This window comes from Lactuca virosa, chromosome 4 (genome assembly GCF_052849685.1).
Source record: "Lactuca virosa cultivar CGN04683 chromosome 4, Lactuca_virosa_CGN04683_v6, whole genome shotgun sequence".
NCBI lineage: Eukaryota > Viridiplantae > Streptophyta > Magnoliopsida > Asterales > Asteraceae > Lactuca > Lactuca virosa.
The window spans coordinates 287,693,195-287,713,172 of record NC_136429.1 but is presented as its reverse complement, the minus strand read 5'-3'; the positions used below and the strand labels follow the sequence as shown (position 1 = coordinate 287,713,172).

General features: G+C 34.8%; 1 protein-coding gene across 1 annotated transcript; it reads left to right on the top strand.

Annotated features, from left to right (window-relative positions):
- Nucleotides 1-291: 291 nt before the first annotated feature.
- Nucleotides 292-1,074, top strand: LOC145105954 (uncharacterized). Its single transcript, XM_079043011.1, has one exon. The coding sequence runs from the start codon at nucleotides 292-294 to the stop codon at nucleotides 1,072-1,074; it is 783 nt and encodes a 260-aa protein (XP_078899137.1).
- The last annotated feature ends 18,904 nt before the right edge of the window (nucleotides 1,075-19,978 follow it).

Genomic DNA, 19,978 nt, shown 5'->3' with positions numbered 1-19,978 from the left:
CCCACCCCTTCTCTTACCAATAAACTAATCCTCAAATACACACACACTTCAGACTACTCTGCGTCTTCTTTTTTATGATCCATCTCCGCCTTCAATTCCGCAACGCACAATTTTCCGGCGGTTTCGACTCCCTGTCTTCTTCCTCCGTCGTTTCAACATATTTTCATGTCATGTACCCGTTTTTCTCTGTTTTCCGAGACAATTTATTCCCATAATTCGAATAACATCTCAAACCATTTTTGGGTTTTTGCATCGATCATATTCTGAATACTTGAATTTAAAAAAAAAATCATGGATTCGTATGGTTTTCTTGATAGTATTCAAGTGGAGAAGGCACATGCGCTTTCCAGACACAAGCGGTTTAACAACATTTCCAGAATATTTAAATTAATCGAAGTCTTCGTCGCCGTTGCGTTGATTTCATGGTCGTCGACTCGCCTTCCTACGGTTTTTAAAGTATCCGGCGAGTATCTGTACGCCTGTTCATCTTACATATTGAATCAACACGTCGTTTTTCTTATCGGAAATTTTATCGTTCTTCTTTGTTACGTTTTCTCCGGTCACATGGAGGTCGGAAACGAATCCATTGATCATGAAATTTCCGAAGAGAATAAAAGTAGATCTATGAATCATCATAAAACAAGTGACGCCACTTTAGATGGAGAATTGCTACGGCCGCCGGTGGAAGAATTACCGGTGATTCACACAGCCATGGAAGAACCTCAAGAAAAAGTAATTGGGTTTGAGAATTCGATAGTGAAAACGGAGTCGGAAGTGGCGGCGGAAATGGCAATCAAGCAGGCGGCGAAGCAGATAGAGAGATTTCAAAGGACACAGTCGGCGAAGTTGAAGCGAGAGATATCGATGCGGCCTCGTAGCGAGTTGAGGAGGTCGGTGACAGAGAGGCGGAGAAGCGTTTTTGTTACTGCCGGAAACGGAGACTCGCCGGAGAGTTCATCGGAGACGGTCGAGAGGTTGAGCAACGAAGAGTTTCGGCTTGCCGTTGAGGCTTTCATTTTAAAGCAGCAGAGCTTTCTCAAGCAGCAAACCGTGGATAAACAATCATATTATTAGTAATTATTAATTATTAATAATTATTATTGTTTAATTATTAATGATTAATAATTAATCATTAATATATTATCACTATGTAAAAAGGGCTTGTTTGATTTTTCTTGCTAAGATTCTCTCTCATTTTCAAGAGAAAATGGATCTTTTATGTACTTTCGGTAAATATTAATTTTCCCTATAAAATATCTAATTCCAATAATTCGTGTATAAGTTTAAAATTCAAATATGAGATAATGATAACAGTTTTATATATCTAAAGCAAAGACTAAATTAATCATAATCAAAGTGGATTACTTGGTAAAAAGCAATCTAGGTCGTATTTTATAATACATTACCAACTTTTAATTTTTGACTTGAGCATGTTATAGCAACTTTTCATATAGGAGTTATGGATGGAAGTTTTATCATTGGTAATTTAGAAACTAGTTGTGGTTGTTAAAAGACTTGTCATCTTTTTATGCCATTACAACTTACAAGACTTTAGTTTACCCGAAATGTAAATAATTATAAACACGTTTATATTGCACACAACAAACGTTTAAAACTTTTATTATTGTTTCATTTATCACAAAATAAAATCTTTTAACTACAAAACGTGAGTTTCGAATTATAAACGATGACAATGTTTTTCAATTGACTATTTGATAAAATTGAATTATTTAATTTTAAATTATTAGAATCTTTTAATAGTAAGTAGAACATACTGTTTTTATTGTTCATAATTTAATTTTTCATAATCTTTTGATTATTTCGGATAATATATATATATATATATATATATATATATATATATATATATATATATATATATATATATATATATATATATATGGTGAGGTTCAATAGAGAACCATAATTAACCAAGGAACCAATCGTGAGCGTTGGAAATCATAACGATCAACGGCCAAGGAAATAGATGTACACTTTTACATTGGACGCACACACACCGGATTATACCAAAAAATCCACCCTTTACAAAAAAACTCATCACTTTTTTTCGTTTATAATTTTTTTTAGGCCATGTTTTTTATCGAAAAAAAAACCGAATATATCGTTGTTCACGATTTCTCGTTCTCTTTCCATAGAGATCCATGATGATATATAAAAAACGATCTTTTTTTTAGAAAAAAACCCACTTCATTTTCTTTGATGAAAAAATTTAACGACTATTTTTTTATAGAAAAAAATTAATAATATCAAAATTCATATTTTTTGTACTTTTTAAACATAGATTCATATTCAAGTTAAAAAAAAAAAAACTTTATTTTAGTTTACATTCACATTGTGAACCTGTTTAGATTCACATTGTGAACCTGTTCAGATTCATATTGTAAACCTATTCAGATTCACATTATGAACCTCCTTAGATTTACAGTGTGCATAATAAGAAGTCAGATTGACAGTGTGAATCTGAACTGATCGGAGCTTTTTCACATTGTAAATCTGAATTTTAAATGAAAAAAAGGAAGTGAGTTTTGTTATAATCTGGTACATGTGCGTCCATTATAAAAATTTACAACCCTTCCTTTTGCCGTTGATCGTTTTAAATTCCGACGTTTTGGATTGGTTCTTTGGTTCCTTGATTAATAATGGTTCTCTATTGAACTTTTCCCCATATATATATATATATATATATATATATATATATATATATATATATATATATATATATATATATATATATATATATATATATATATAAACCTGTTGAATGCAGACCGAAATCATATGTAAGCTCCTTTCATTCATAGCTCTACAAAAGAAAGTTGCATTTGCTAATTATATATGGTGTATGGGAATGATATTCTTGTAAGAGTAAGAATTATATGTTATATATAATATTATGATATATAAATAAATATATCATATTATAATCAAGAAAACAATAAAGATAGGTTACTATTTTTCCATTTAACATTGTTATTTTTGAAATGATAAGTGGACTATTTAATGGGCTGCAGAAGGAATGTAAAAGGCAGCATGAGTGTAAAAGTGATCTTCGCTATAAGAGTGACAAATGGAGAGACGGTGGATCGAAGAGGCCGGAATCAATGGCTTTTTACCCTTAAATCATGTGCCTATCATATCTTTCAGATTGCATTTTTCAATCACCAATATTTTTTAATTTTGGAAAAGAATCCATTTTCAAAATTCAAATAGATATTTTTGTATAATTCTATAAAATAACATGATTGCAAGAGATCATAAAATCTGTATCGTGGTGTATTTCTATTATCTTGGTTGTGGTACACTTAGCTGAATCTTACGCGACAGATAATGCATACATAAACCATGCATAAACAAGTTATGCACAGTAACAAATATGCTGATATGTCTATGCACGCACATGGTGCTCCTTATCCTGCTACACATAACTTTTGTTTGGTTTATTTAATATCATTGTTTGAATGTATGTGAAAATAAACTTGCAATCTTTTAAATCTATACCAACTAAGTTGTTTGTTTTTTTGGAAAAAACTTTTTTTTGATTACTTATGTCTACAGCGTCTACAGAATCTTGAAATGTATTTGTTTTTTCAAATCCACAGATGTCAAAACGTTTGCGCGTCAAAAGACTTGGACCAATGTTTTCCGGTGAGAAGACCTCACAGACCTCAATTAAACAAAAAAAGGAAAAAGAAAAGAAAATATATGAACCCACGTTAAAACAAACACTGACGCATCCTCTCACCGATTTGTTCTTCTCTATGCATTCTTCTCGGAGCACCAACTTTGTCGTCATCTACCTGTGTAGCCACCGACAGTGCCTCTGTCTTCGTCGGAGCCTTGTATCATGTAATTTTTCCGGTTTTTCTTTGGTCTTGTTGTGTTCAAATTTCTGTCTTTCTTTTGAAATTTATGTATCTAATATCCAATTTCATATCCATCTTCATGTTTGTATCAATGTTATGATGTATGAATTTTGAATGATAGTTGAAATACGATTATAGGTGAAATCTGATTTTATATAAATAAGTAAAAGCAGATGCTAAAAACTTAAAACATGTCAATGATAGTTGAAATTTGATTATATGTTTATTGCTTTCCAACCGTTATCAATGTTTATAGGATTTTATGAACTTGAAATCCGATTTTTTGAACTTGAAATATGATTTTATGTAGATTACAAAGATAGTTGTTTATACGAAGATTGATACATGATAGTTGTTTATATGATAGTAAATAACACAAATGTCAATAATTTTACATCAAAATTCTAATTTGATTGCTATGTTTTTTTTATCTCAAATTTGACAATATGTTTTCCTATTTGTTATAATTTTAACTACTTGATCCGTCAACCCGGTTACCTACTCATATGACATGTCATATCAGTTTTTGATCATGTGACATGTTGATATGTCAAACTTGAAATTTTTCCACAAGAAATACTATGTGTTCATTTTTTTCAATTTTTGACAATAACTTTTAATTTTTTTCCTAATCGAACATCATTTTTCCAATTTTGTTCAATGTTCACCATTTTTCATTTGAAACAGTGTGTGTGTATATATATATATATATATATATATATATATATATATATATATATATATATATATATATATATATATATATAGACACACACACACACATATAGAGAGAGAGAGATGAGTTCAATTATTCTAACTAAGTATTGTGTAGATGTAGGAATGATTGTGGAACAATCAAAATTTAAAAAAAAATATAAATAAGGGTTATTATATAATTTGATAAATAACTTCCATAAATACTTCCTATAATCATGCAAGTTACATTGAATTTTAACCTAATTTATCTCTTTTTTATTTACAGCCGTTCTTAATCCCTCGCCATTTTCAAAAACCCTAGAATCGGCAGACACACCTCCATATCCATCATCATCATCATCATCATCATCATAATCTCTCACCATTGTCGCTTCTTCCTCTTCCATATCAATTGTTGGCTCCATCGTTAGTGATTGTATTTAGCTTCCCCATTCAATAATAGCAGGTCGGCGCAGTAACCCTAGCCAACCCTTCCGTCATCCTCTCCCTCCTTTGGCCTGATCCAGACACTAAAAGACTTCATAAACAACTCACCATCTCCGACGTCGCCCCTCTCTCGGCAAAAATTGACATTTTCGTTGAAGACCGAGCGTCTCTCCTATCACTTGATGTAGCAACAAAATAAATGATCGAAATGTTGTCTATGATGGTTGGCAAGAATTTGTATAATTTTATGAAATCGTTTTGTAGAGTTGACTCTTCTGTGGCTATTTATTTCGTAATTAAATCCATCCACGACCATCAATTATATTCCTTTTCTTGATTCTTTCCATAAATTTACATCCACATGTTTTATTAATTCTCTATATGAACTAGACCTAGCAATTTGATACACGACACGATTAAGACGACACGAACATGATACGAGTTTTCCGTGTATGTGTTTTAAAATTTCGTGTTTCGTGTTTATTCGTGTCTGACACGTATTTTAAATTCATGTTTCGTGTCTTACACGTGTCAAACACAAATTTACCTGTTTAGACACGTATAACACACGATATAAATTCATATTGACATGCGATACGTACAAACACGTATATATACATATATAATTTAGGGTTAAAATTTATATTTATAATATATTAGGGACCAATTTCGTAAAAGTCAATAATTAGTTTATTGCCCTAGCTTAAAAAAACCATTAAAAAAATGTCTATTCGTGTTTTCGTGTAACACGGCTAAAAAACGTATCTATGCATGTCATGTCACGTGTCACAATCTTTTACGTGTCGTGTTCGTGTTTGATACCCCAAAAACGTTTTATAATTTGTGTTGTGTTTGTGTTTAACAAATTCTTGTCATTTAAATTTGTGTCTGACATGAATACACGACACACAGACACGGATTGTCATGTCTAAATTATGAACTGTAACGACCTGTTATTTCAAACCAATGTAATAGTCTAGATCAACTAGTAATTCGTTTGAAAGTAATAAAGAAATAATAAATTAAAATAAAATGTTAGGTACACCCGATATCTATCAAGAAAGTTGTAGTGGTCGTGACAAGCATTCCGGAAATATAAAGAACGCCGAAATTTGAGCTATAACGAAGAAGTTATGGCCTATCAAAGTTTCGCGACAGAACCGGCACGACACTGTGTGTCATAAAAAGTGAGTTTACAATAAAATGCTTTTTAGCCTTCACAATCGAAATGAAATTCGTAGTATACGTTAAACCGAGAGCGTGCATAAAAAAAACGTTCAAATCTAACTTCGTATAAAGAAGTTATGAATTTTCTAAGATTTGGCATAGCAGTGTGCAGCTCGGAATTCAAATTATAGATCGAGCGATTTTTAACCGACACAACCTAAACGCGAATCAAAGATCTCATCAATGGTAGTTTAACAGTAAAAAGACAGATGAAAACGGACGATGGATGAAGAAGTTATGAATTTTTAACGGACTTTTCCATTCCCGACTTGTTAAAAATATAACTTTACAAATAAAGTCAAAATTTGCCGACGGAGTCAAAACGAAAGTTGTAGATTACGGTCTCACCTACGCGTGAATATAAATAACGTCAAAAACAGAGCCCGTATGCGAAAGTTATGAATTTTTGAAATTCAATGCTCAAATTTCGAGGCTGGTCCGAAGGGGAACGCCCCGCCTTCGCAGCCACCTGGTCCGGAGTTGGCCACCAACCCGCTTCGCATGGTTGACATGTTTGAAATCTCGGAAAATCGGACACGAACCCCGCTCATCCGCCCCACGTACGAGGTACGCCCTGCGTACCAGAACGCGCATCGTTCCTCGCAGGAACGTGCAGTGTACCGAAGGTCAGATGGTTACTATAAATAAGATGTGAAGCCTCCCGGAAATGGTTGCTAATTTACACTCTCTTTCACCCTATACACCCTCTCTAGCCACTCTAAATCACCCTGAAGCATAGGAAGCACTCGAAATCCCCGAGAAAAGAATCTTTTTCGGTTGAAACTCTGCCCACGCAGAACCCGATTTTCACCAGAAACTCGTGATTTTCAAGTAGCGAAGCGCTGCCCAAATCACCACTTTATCAAGTGAGTTCATACCCCTACGTTTTCACTATCTTTTTAAATTTTAAGGGGGGAATACAAGTAAAACACAAGGAAATCTTGTGTTAAAAAGCAATACTATTCAAATAGTTTTCAGGTTACAATACAGAAACAACAAATAAACTATAATATGTATAGTTGATGAGACATACATACAGTTTATTCATTTCAAAACGATTTTTCATTATTCTACACATAACCGTCGATATAACTTTGTGAGACATACTTCATGTACTTATGTAAGTATCAACCAAACCTTGAAATTATAACCAGAGTCTCCTGGAGGGAGAGCGTGGCACTTGGGTATAGATCTATACGGGACTGACAATCTCCCACCTAAACTACTAGCTACAGTTAGGTCGGCAGGTCTGGGGTGACAAATGTCGTACCATTTACGACGCCTGAAGAACTTCGTGTTCAGGCAATCATAGGTCATCAAACATGGTTATGATAACTCATAATTTGATATTAAACAATACGATTAGTGTATGAATAAGTAAACAACTTCACATAGTTTTATTAAATAATAAAACTATAATACAATATTTTATAAATACAGCTGGTAAATCCAGGCACTTACAATTACACAACTTTCATACAAGTACAAATACAGATTATCATTCCACTACAGAGAAAACATACTTTTCATGGTTTTATGTGAGTTAAAACTACAATTTTCTATTTCAGAGTACAATAACATTTACATGTTCTGATTACATCATATTACAACATAAAATATTGGATTTTCTGGGAAAACATACTTACACTTTTAAGGAACAAATAACAGATTTCAGTTACAAACATGCTTATGAACTCACCAACTTAATTTTTGACACTCTTTTCAAAACTACTTGTATTTTCAGGAAATCAATAAGCAGGTAATCACAAGTTTTGAAGAAGACGGAACTTCATATAGTCATGTCTTTTAGTTTTGCTATACACTTTGGTGTCATGTATATATTGATTTGATCACGAATGTAAAACTATATTTTATCAATGTAATGGTTGTTGTACTTTGATTTATATTATGCAATTGTTGTGATACTGAACATGACATCATTCGCCCTCGTACGTTTCCGCCGTTCCTGTTTGGGGGTGTGACAGATTGGTATTAGAGCATTGTTTATAGTGAACTAAGTATATCAAACCATAAAAGATATACAACTATAAATATAATGAGGCTAAAGCACTCTGACCAAGAGTTATACTTTTAAAATATAACAATATTTTTATAAAAGTATGCATACATGCTTACATACTAGGACAAGTATCACAAGAAGAACAAAACATAAGTATTTAGATGTTGGACACTACAATCAAACCTAGACAGTTATGTAGTCATATCTAGGATAAATATAGCCTGGTCAACTATATTTATTTGAGATATGACCAACATGTGTTTGGGAGTGATCGTGGTGTTGCAACAAGTCTAAAACTTACCAAAAAACTATACAGATAACCTTTATCATAAAAATTTAAAATACTATAGGAGTATTTTGTAATACTATAAAACAACATGCTTAAATTCTTTCTATGCTTCTTACCTCTATTCTCGTATAGACATTATGACAGGGTATCACCCACCTGGAGACCCCTATTTCCCTAATCAAGGAAATGGTGGTTGGGTTGAAGATGATCCCAAAGAGGATCCTGAGGAGGACCAAGAAGAAGAAGAAGATTATGAAGAAGAGGGAGAAGAAGATTTGGACGCTGAGCCTGAAGTTATTAATCCACCATACATATCCCGTGTTCCAGCGCATCGTTATGGCTACAATGGACCCACGCCTCGTTGGGCGGAAAACATAGAGCAGTGGAGCAGACAACAAGGCCAGCGACCCTCCTACGTCATGGAACAGGGTGTTTACAATATTAGTCATGGAGGACCTGCAGACAGAGCCCTCTCGGTCATGGTACACCGAATCGCCCGACTTGGAGAACAGACGAGGGCATCTGCCAACCAGATCATGGAGGTTGGCGCCACCACTGAAATCACAGCTGTTCATCATGGCCGACTGGATGAAGACCACGATAGGACTCAAGATCACATCGAGGCCCTTCAGGTACAGATGACTGCAACACGACCGAGGTTAGAGAACTTCAGGAACATCGTGCTGTATTGGAGGGACGATTGATCGAGGCAGAACGACAAGTGATAGAATCTACAACTAAGACAAGGGCGACGCGAAATTTCATGGCCTCGTTTAATGGTCCACAGAGCAACACCCATCATGAGTAGTGCATGCACTACTCAAACTATGTTACATACTATATTTCCTAGTGGGCGTTAGTGCCACTCTTTTCAATATGTAAGTTTGATCCTACGATTAAGTGAATACACTATTCGTGGGATGTAATGCAGTCTCAATTTTCCTTACGTAGATATAATGCAGAGTTATATCAAGGTCAAGTTTTCCTAAATACTATGTACAAATATATATATATATATATATATATATATATATATATATATATCAACGAAATTGGCACACATTCTATTTTCATTGGGAGTTATCATAAATTTCATAACATTCTTATCAATTGTTTACTCATGGTAAATCTATGATTATTTAGTGTATATGTTAAAGTATTATGTAATTAAAATTCTATTGACTTTGAAATGATAGGCCCGCTTTAGGCCCCGTTCCTTGTTTGGTTGTGGACTTAAGGCAGACCTATTATGATCGACAGTCTATTCAATCTTAATTACATACAACTTGTATACACCAGGTGAATTTAATTTAGAAGGATTTTGTACGGAATACATTATACAAATTCATTACAACTGTTGCTATAAATGAAATTGGCGATTGTTTACTTATATTAATAGACTTTTATTATAAATCGCTTAATAGAACACTATAACAGTCAAGAAATCATGCATTTAGAACTAAGATATATCTTGTTCATTATCACCTGACTCATGATCACTATAGAGTACTTATCATCATTTTTTTTAAATCATTATAGAGAAAGATGCCTCCACAGAAGTCTAACAGAAAGAACAAAAACCCTACAAAAAATCCACCACCGCCGCCACCTCCTCAATATGATACTGCTGTATTCCAAGCAGCAGTAATTGCCGCCATGGCAGCAGCCATGAGACAGATCAATGCCAATGGCGTTTGTGGGGAGGGTAGTGGCGCCCATCCTTCTAATCATGGAGATAGTCAGGGACACCCGAGGGAATGTTCATACAAGGACTTCACCAACGCTAAACCTCGATCCTTTGATGGCACGGGAGGTTTCATTGCATTAACCCATTGATTCGAGAAAACCGAATCAATATTTGAAATTTGCGCATACCCCGAGTCTAGCAAAGTGAAATTTGCAGCATGTACCTTCACAGACAGAGCTCTCACTTGGTGGAACAGCCAGACTCTCCCGATAGCCAATGCTATGAGTTGGGATGATTTGAAAAAACTAATGCTAGTTGAATACTGCCCGAGGGGCGAAATGCAAAAACTAGAGCAGAAACTCTGGAGTCTGAAAATGAAGGGCTCCGATATCACTGCTTACACTGCTAGGTTCAGTGACCTGGCTCTATTGTGTTCCGGGATGGTCACCCCGGAGAGTAAGAAGGTGGATAGGTATATCTGAGGATTAAATCCCCCGACTCAAGGAAACGTTATTGCCGCCAATCCACTTACTTTCGATAGTGCCAAACGTCTGGCACATACACTAGTAGATCATGGAGTTAGTTAAGACTCTATACCAGCCATTTCTGAAAAACCCAAAGAAGGAGGCAACAAAAAGAAGTTTTGGAACACATGAAAAGGGAAATCATCACAAGAGCCCTCAAAGAAGCAACAAAAAGTGGCAGTTCATATTGCTATTATTCCTGCTATTATTCCTGCTTCTACTCCTACCATTGTTTCTGCTACTCCAACACTTCCCAGTCGATATGTTGGGAATCATCCAAAGTGTAATAAATGCAACTTCTGTCACACGAGATTTTGCAAGGGAATGTACTACAGAAACTACAACAAGAAGGGGCACACCGCCTGTTTCTGTAAAACACCAGCACAACCCATCTCTCAAGTCCCCGCTGCGGGAGTAATTCAAGCTTGTTATGAGTGTGGTGAAATCGGGCATTTCAAGAGAGACTGCCCAAAAACAAAGAATGTTGGCGGTGTGGGGAGAATTTTGGCAATTGGCCACAAAGAAGTGATGGCAGATCCTACCGTGGTTACCAGTACGTTTCTTCTCAACAATTCTTACGCATGCATACTTTTTAATAGTGGTGCGGAGAAAAGCTCCGTGAGCCATAAATTCAAACACCTACTAAAACAAAATCCACAATCATTAAAAGACACATTTACTATAGAAATGGCTAACGGAAAGACTGAGAGCACAAACGATATATACATGGGATGTACCCTTACTCTGAACAACTATTCTTTCCAAGTTGACCTTATGCCGAAAGTTTTGACATCATCATCGGCATGGATTGGTTAAGTCTTCATCATGCTGATATCATGTGTTATGAAAAAGTCATTCGTCTTAATCTGCCAAGTTGCGAATCTCTCGTTATTTATGGCGATAAACCCGGTACAAACCTTCAAATCATTTCTTGTGTCAAAGCCCAGAAGTATCTTCGCAAAGATTACTGTGCCTTCTTAGCTCACGTGGTAGATAAGACGCAAGAGGTGAAAAACATCAAGGGTATCCCTAAAGTTTGTGATTTCCCCGATGTTTTCCTCGAAGATCTTTCAGGAGTTCCTCCTGAACGCCAATTCAAATTCCGAATCGACTTGATTCCCAGAACTACCCCTGTAGCCAAATCCCCGTACAGTTTAGCACCATCAGAGATGCAGGAACTATCCAGCCAACTAAACGAACTACTTAGCAAAGGATTCATCAGGCCGAGCTTCTCACCTTGGGGAACACCGGTCTTGTTCATGAAGAAGAAGGATGGATCGTTTCGCATGTGCATAGACTACCGGGAATTAAATAAACTTACTATCAAGAATCGATACCATTTGCCACGAATCGATGACCTCTTTGACCAACTACAAGGAGCAAGTTTCTTCTCCAAGATTGACCTAAGATCAGGATACCACCAACTATGAGTTCAGGAAGAAGATATTCCTAAGAACACATTCCGAACTCGCTACGGTCACTATGAATTCGTAGTGATGCCCTTCAGTTTAACAAATGTACCTGCAGTGTTCATGGACTTGATGAACCGTGTGTGACGATCTTACTTAGACAAGTTCGTAATAGTTTGTTGGATTAATGTCTAAGTCCACAACTATAATTGGTAAGAATTGACCCGACTCGGCATGGTCCATTTGGGTTGCATGGCATCGGGACAATTGGATAGACAAGATGAGGAAAAAGGATACTAGTGATTTATATTAATATATTATAAGTTCTAATATATTAATATATAATCATATTATTTAATTAGTATTGATCAAGAATTAATTTATAATTAATTAAGTGATCAAAAGGAACTAATTAAATATGGACTCTAAGATATATGTGTGTGATGGGCCAAGTTCATTTAGGTTGGGCTAAGCTTTCATGGATAGTCCATGGAGTGTTTAACCCATGGATCATATGAAATGAAAGGTCATGGGTATTAGGGTTTAACCCTAATGTCCACACTATATAAAGATGTCCTTGGTTGGTGAAATGGGCACTAGTGTGTGTACACAAAAGGGCAAGGCCGATTTCACTAGAGAGAACCAAAGTATCCTTATTCTCAAGGTTATTCCAAGTGTTCATGGTGTTGTGTGAACCATTTGAGGTGTCACACTTGGGGCACTAGGCACTTAAGCTTCATGAAGACAAGTTACATAAAAAAAAGGTATGTATTCTATCTATTTTATTACCCAAGTATATGATATTTGTATGCTAGTATAGGGTAATATCTTGGAAACTTCATATTTGCATGTATAATAGAGAAAACATAGATCCAAGGTATTTAGGATTGTATGTGCACCATAGGATGTTGTAGTATATTAAAACCCAACAGTGGTATCAGAGACATGGGTTGTTTTCTGTTATATTCATGCAAATGTTTGATTTTCAAAGTTGAAAAAAAAAGAAAAAAAAAACATGAAGTTTGTCAAATTTTAAGATAATTACTTGTTTTGTGAAAAACTAATTATTTGTAAAATTTGAATCATTTGCTATATGAGTTGAATTAGGTCAAATTTAGTAAAAGATAAAATGATATGATTATTTTATTAGTTTAAAAAGTTTGATCTAAATGTTTTAAGGAGTTACAAATTTTGTCATAAAATTTTGGGGCTCGAAAAGTTTTTTTTACGTTGTGATCTTATGTGTTTTGAAACCTCCATAAGTTATGGATTACCAAAAGTTCTATGTTTCCTTGATTTATGAGTTAGTTTAGATTAATGGAAAAAAATTTTGTGTTTTAGTTGTTTTCAATCCTAATTAATCTAAAAGTTGTTCATAAAATGTGTTTTTTTTGTAACTTGTCCTCAAGTTATATGAAAAGTCACATTTATGAATCTTAAAAAACTCATAAATATGCCTTAGGTTACAAAAAAAATGAAGAGTCTTTTCTTATAAATAGTTTTTATGGCTCCATAACTTGTCCTCAAGTTATGGATGTCCAAGAGTCTCTTTATTAAAAGTTTTAAAGCTTTACTTAAAACTCATAAGTTATGAAAATCCAAGAGTTTTGAATAGTTTCAAAACTTGCCCTTAAGTTTTGGAATTTGAAAAGTTTTCTCTAATGAATACTTTAATTCCAAGTTAAGCCCTTAGAATTTTAAAAGTTAAAATTCAACCCTTATACTTTATAATATTATAAGTTAATAATATATATATGTGTATAAGAGCAAGTCAGTATTACCATTAGTAGGCCTCATTCACGAAGCCGGTCTATAAGGGGGGTATAAGGTTGTTGCCTATAAAATGGCAGCTTAATGGGTGTCCACTCTCACCCACCGCTTCCTTGACTGGTGGAGGGTCGTTAGCCGAACAGGTAGGACAAGGACTATAACTCTCTCTTCATTAAAAGTATTAATGATAAATACTAAGCAACTAAACATTTTATTAATTCCCAATCTTAGTTACTTAGGAAAATGTGAATAAGGTGCTAATCCATGAAATTACACTTTGCACTTTGTTTAAACCGTTAGTGGAGCATGTGTGGTTAACCGGCACACTAACCTGAAGGGCACACTCGAGATTGAAACATGCCATTGAAAAGTTCAATGAATCTCAAAAGATCTAGGAGTTTCAAATCCAAGTAAAAACCTAATTAAATTATTTCGTTTTTCATGGTGGAAATTGGTAAATCGTCATTTACCTACCTTCAACTATTTTATAACTCAGATTACAGCATCCCTCTTCCAGTTATAAATAGGTTGTTGGATCCTAGCCTTAATATTTCATATTGGGTGTTATATTAAGGACTTTAGATCAACTATCTTGAATATCTCCCAAAAGATGTCTAGTTCAGACATCTATGATCTTCCCAAATCTCTTGGAACTTTACTTCCTCCACCTCCTCCAATTATTCTCCTTAACCCACAAGTTCAAGGTCACTCAAGCCCTAATTGGCAAGGCAAGGTCTAGGTGTGATCACATCTTGGAGATGAAGTCACATATTGACAAGCCGGGAGAGTTGGGTGTCAAAGTCTTGAGAAAGTTGGTGGTTCAATCACTTTCTAAGTCACATAGTGAGTTCCTTTGGGACTCCTATGAAACAGACTATGACATTACCCTTAATGATCTTATCTATTTGCTTGGTACTGCTGAATCAACTATGATTTGGAAGGCTAGTAAAGCAAATTTGATTAGAAGATCGACTTCCCAAAACTTTATGGACATTGACAATGATGACACTAGAAATCCAGAAAAAGCATTCTCTTCCCAATGGAAGGGATTGGCCATAGTCAAATCGGTTGACCAAATGGTAAAGAGAAAAGCTAAGTTTATGATAGTCCCATGTACCATTACCAAAGGGTCCATTTGTTAAAAGTGGAAAAGGAAGGGGCACTGTTTGCGAAGCTGCCAAATTTACCTAAGGATGTTAAAGTCAATAAGTTTGACTCTACTTCAGGTAAAGTCCATTGTCTAACTCTGTTAAGCTCCTATTTGGAGATTCTTATTACATAATGTGACTGAGTGACATGGTGATGTTATAAGAATCAAAGAAAAGAGAGAAAGCTTAAAGGAAGTATATGCTGCTTCTGATCGCGAAGATGGACTTCGATCGCATCAGAATTTTGAAGCTGTTACTTAGGAGTTATGACACATTGCTTAGGAATATATAACAACAAGGTTTTCATATGGATTGTAAGGATAAGTTTGTCCGCAAAGTTTTTAAAATAGAAGGAAATTTTTGATTTTATTTATTTTAAGTATCCTTACAATGTCATTTGTGAAAAAAATTGTTGTTTATATGATTCCATTGCTAGTAATATTGGAAAATGGATTTGATTCTTTCATTTGTGGTAATGTCTAAATTTACCAAATCAGGAAAGTTCCTCATCGCCCAAGTTTCAATTGGACCAAAACTTGGAATCATGCAAGTTGAATAGTATCATGAATGAGAACTTCCAAGCATTGGAAAATCAAGACTAATTACTTGTTCACATGGATGTGTGAGTCAAGTGAAGGACTAAAGGGATCGAGTACACATTCTTGTGCACTGGTCATGTCCACCACAAAGCTCGTTAAGACTATTTGATTTACTAAAGTTTAGTAAATATGGTTATACTTACAGGTTTAAGTATAATTCTGAAACATTGGAAAAGTCTCAATGTATGGCAGAACGAATGGGAAGAATCAAATTAGGCAGAAAGATAAAAGTTTCTCAAATCTGAAAAGATGGGAGAGTACTTTAGTATCATGTTTATGATCATCTTAATGATTTAGAAATCATATCACAATTAGTCCTCTAAAGGTCATCTTAGTGCATTCTTATGACTAAGAAGAGGAGTCATGAATTGTTGAAATGGTTAGATCAGGAAGATGAGTCATACTTCGTTCCAAAACAATTCTTAGAGTCATACTCCAAGATTGTAACTTGAGTGACATATCTTAAAGAAAGGTTTAAAACACTTGTCAAATGTAAGAGTAAAAGTGTCCTACTCTTGTACATTTGAAATTGGTAAGTTGTGATGTTTTGGATAAAACAAAGACCAACTAAGGCCAATTGTGTGAAGTGTTTGTCTTGATAAAGAATCCGCACTATCTCTTGAATATTTGGCAAGATAGTCTTATATGTCAAGAGGACAGTGGGAGTCTTAAAGATCCTGAAAAGAATTTCAAGAACTAATCAAGAATAAAACCTGAGGTTCTTCACTAGCACACGACTTGAGATTTATAACCTATCGTGTTGACATATTCTGTGCCCATTCCAGTTAAAGTTGGCTTCGCATAGGAGTTCTGAAAGTTCTCAATTGGTTGCATAACAACTTGGAAGCAATGACAGGCCCTGTACTGCCAGGTGGCAAGAAGTTAAGATTGCATAAGTTCAGTCCACATGAGTTTGGATTTGTCATTATCCTTGTCTTGTGACTATGGTTTTGACGATTCACATGGATAAGAACACATACACCATAAAATCTAAGGGTCATAAGGTTTCTCTCCGATTCATGAAAATGATGGTGAGGAAACACTTCCACCAAGTAGATTTGAAGCAGATGGCAAAAGGTCTAAACAATTGAGACTATGATTACGGCATCCCTTTTCATAGTTCTGAAATTGTTTAAACACACATGCATGCTATCTAAGGAAAGGTGTATGATTTTGATAAAGTTTTATCAAAGCATCTCGTATCAGATATCTGAACTTTGGTAAGAAAGTCAATAAAGTATTGATTTCTAGAAGTCCAGCTGATTTCTGAGTACATGTCAAAGCTAGTGGGAGCATAAGTGTTATGCTAATAATCATCATGTTAGTGGGAGCATGATAATTATTGTTAGTGTTGCAAGTTAGCAATGTTAATTATAGAAAACAAAAGTTTCAATTCGTGAGGCTGCAGAGATTGAAAAAGTTGTTTTGCTATAATTAAGGGAGAGTATATACTTAATTTCAGTTCTAAAGGCTTAGATTGAGACCTTAATCATCTTTAGTCAAGAATATATATATGAATTTCATGTTGGATTGGTTCAACTTAAGGAAATTCTATATATTGCGTTCTCAAAATTCGATTATGATTACGACATCCCTCTTCATAGTCAAATTTTGAAAACATGGCAAATAAAAATATTGTAGGAAAAGACTGATCTAGAATCATGTTTTTATGTGAGACATCATGAATCGTGTCCCATTTGCTTTGGGTATAGGATCGATTGCATGTGCTATAATATTTGTCCTTTCTAAATTTTTCCAAATGCCCAGAGGCATTAAGAAGGGAAAAGGTCTAGAATTGGATATGACTAAAATGATTAAGCAATTGTCGAGGACAATCTGAGGTTTACCAAAGATTGGTTGCTCAGGGACAGTTGGAAGTATAGTGCTAATTTTGGAAGGACCATATTGACATTTTCTGAAAAGAGGCATCTCTTGTTTAGAAGTGATAGTCAAAATGAGAATATGGAGTTGTCTCCATAGGTGGAAGTTATCTGTGTAAGATTAGAAAACTTAATGCAAGAAGCATGTCCAAAGCAATGTACTTTGAATATGAGACTTAGTTTCCATGGAGTTGATCTCCATTGGAATACCTTATAATGACTGTTGACAAGTCTTTGTGACTTTGTACATATTCATTACAGGAGGGTCAGTGCATATAAGTTTAAAATCTAAACATATTTCGATAAATGATAGGAATTTGAAATTCTCACATTTTTTGATAAGGATTTGGGAGTGTGAAATTAGAATCATTGAAATTATGTTCAATTGGTTTATTTCACAAAGTAAGGATCATAGAAAAACATAGAGTGCATACTTGGTGTATGGCAAAGCTATTGTTTTTGAAAAAATATAGTGTACTTGCTTCGAGCATGGGACAACTAGTGTTTTTAATTCAAGTATAAAGTTGATGAAACCAAAACAATGAATAATGAGTAATCAGTATGGTGACAAATAAAAGTGTCTTATTTATATTCATAGGTTTTGATACCATATTAGATTCAATTATTCTTGTGTTTCACTTTGTATGTTTTGACTTCCAGAATAAACTAGGTCATTCTTCCTGAATGACTAAGTTATTCAAACTATCCACAGTCGGTCATATGTTGGAAGTAGATATGAATCAAGACTGTCATGGGTTGGCTTGTAGAGGTCTAAGATGTTGGACAAAGCGGTGCTACAACACTCCTGAGTGCTCATAAGTTTTGAGTATTGGATTCAACCCACGCTCATTTGAATCACTTCATGGATTTTATCACGAGTGATCATGAGACGATAATATCTTATATTCTTAATACCTAGAGATATGAGTTGTTACTATGAGTTGGTTATACATTGATTGCACGAAAACACATTGGTAACTCGATGTTATAAAATGTACCTTTGTGTATGATTCAAAAAGTAGTAGAACAAGCCATATGAGTCGAAGTTTATCCATTCCTTTTACCTTCGGGATAAAAGCGATATCTGTGGGCCCCTCGATGATTTAGCGATGAAACATGTGAGTGCTTGGCCAAGCCAGGACTGATTTAATTTGTTCAATCAGTCAGTCATCATAAATCGGAAATCGGGAAACAACAAATGGACAGAGAGAATGATTGATAATCCATGTCTCAGTCCATATGATATCTAGAATGGAGGAATATATGATCCCTTATCTAATGGACAAGTCATTGACAAAGGTCAGAGTTCATCGGCAAGGTCAGAGTTCATCGGCAAGGTCAGAGTTCGACAGAAGCTTTTGAGAGCTACGATTGCTAGTCAGGGTTTGAAGTCATACTCAATAATAGTTTTAGACTTACCCAAGTGGGAGACTGTTGGATTAATGTCTAAGTCCATAACTATAATTGGTAAGACTTGACCTGACCCGGCATGGTCCATTTGGGTTGCATGGCATCGGGACAATTGGATAGACAAGTTGAGGAAAAAGGATACTAGTGATTTATATTAATATATTATAAGTTCTAATATATTAATATATAATCATATTATTTAATTAGTATTGATCAAGAATTAATTTATAATTAATTAAGTGATCAAAAGGAACTAATTAACTATGGACTCTAAGATATATGTGTGTGATGGGCCAAGTTTATTTAGGTTGGGCTAAGCTTTCATGGATAGTCTATGGAGTGTTTAACCCATGGATCATATGAAATGAAAGGTCATGGGTATTAGGGTTTAACCCTAATCTCCACACTATATAAAGATGTCCTTGGTTGGTGAAATGGGCACTAGTGTGTGTACACAAAAGGGCAAGGCCGATTTCACTAGAGAGAACCAAAGTATCCTTATTCTCAAGGTTATTCCAAGTGTTCATGGTGTTGTGTGAACCATTTGAGGTGTCACACTTGGGGCACTAGGCACTCAAGCTTCATGAAGACAAGTTACATAAAAAAAGGTATGTATTCTATCTATTTTGTTACCCAAGTATATGATATTTGTATGCTAGTATAGGGTAATATCTTGAAAACTTCATATTTGCATGTATAATAGAGAAAAAATAGATCCAAGGTATTTAGGGTTGTATGTGCACCATAGGATGTTGTAGTATATTAAAACCCAACATAGTTTTCATTGACGATATACTAGTTTATTCCCGAAGTAAGGAAGAAAACAGCCAAAACTTACGATAAGTCTTGGAAACCTTAAGGGCAGAGAAATTGTATGTGAAGTTCTCGAAGTGTGAATTCTAGATAAGGTAGACTTCTTGGGTTATGTAGTCAGTGAAGAAGGGATACATGTTGATCCCTCCAAGATCAAAGCTATCAAAAACTGGAC

Bases quoted from the DNA above. Each gene is read 5' to 3' on its own strand.
- LOC145105954 (XM_079043011.1), top strand. From the start codon at position 292: ATGGATTCGTATGGTTTTCTTGATAGTATTCAAGTGGAGAAGGCACAT.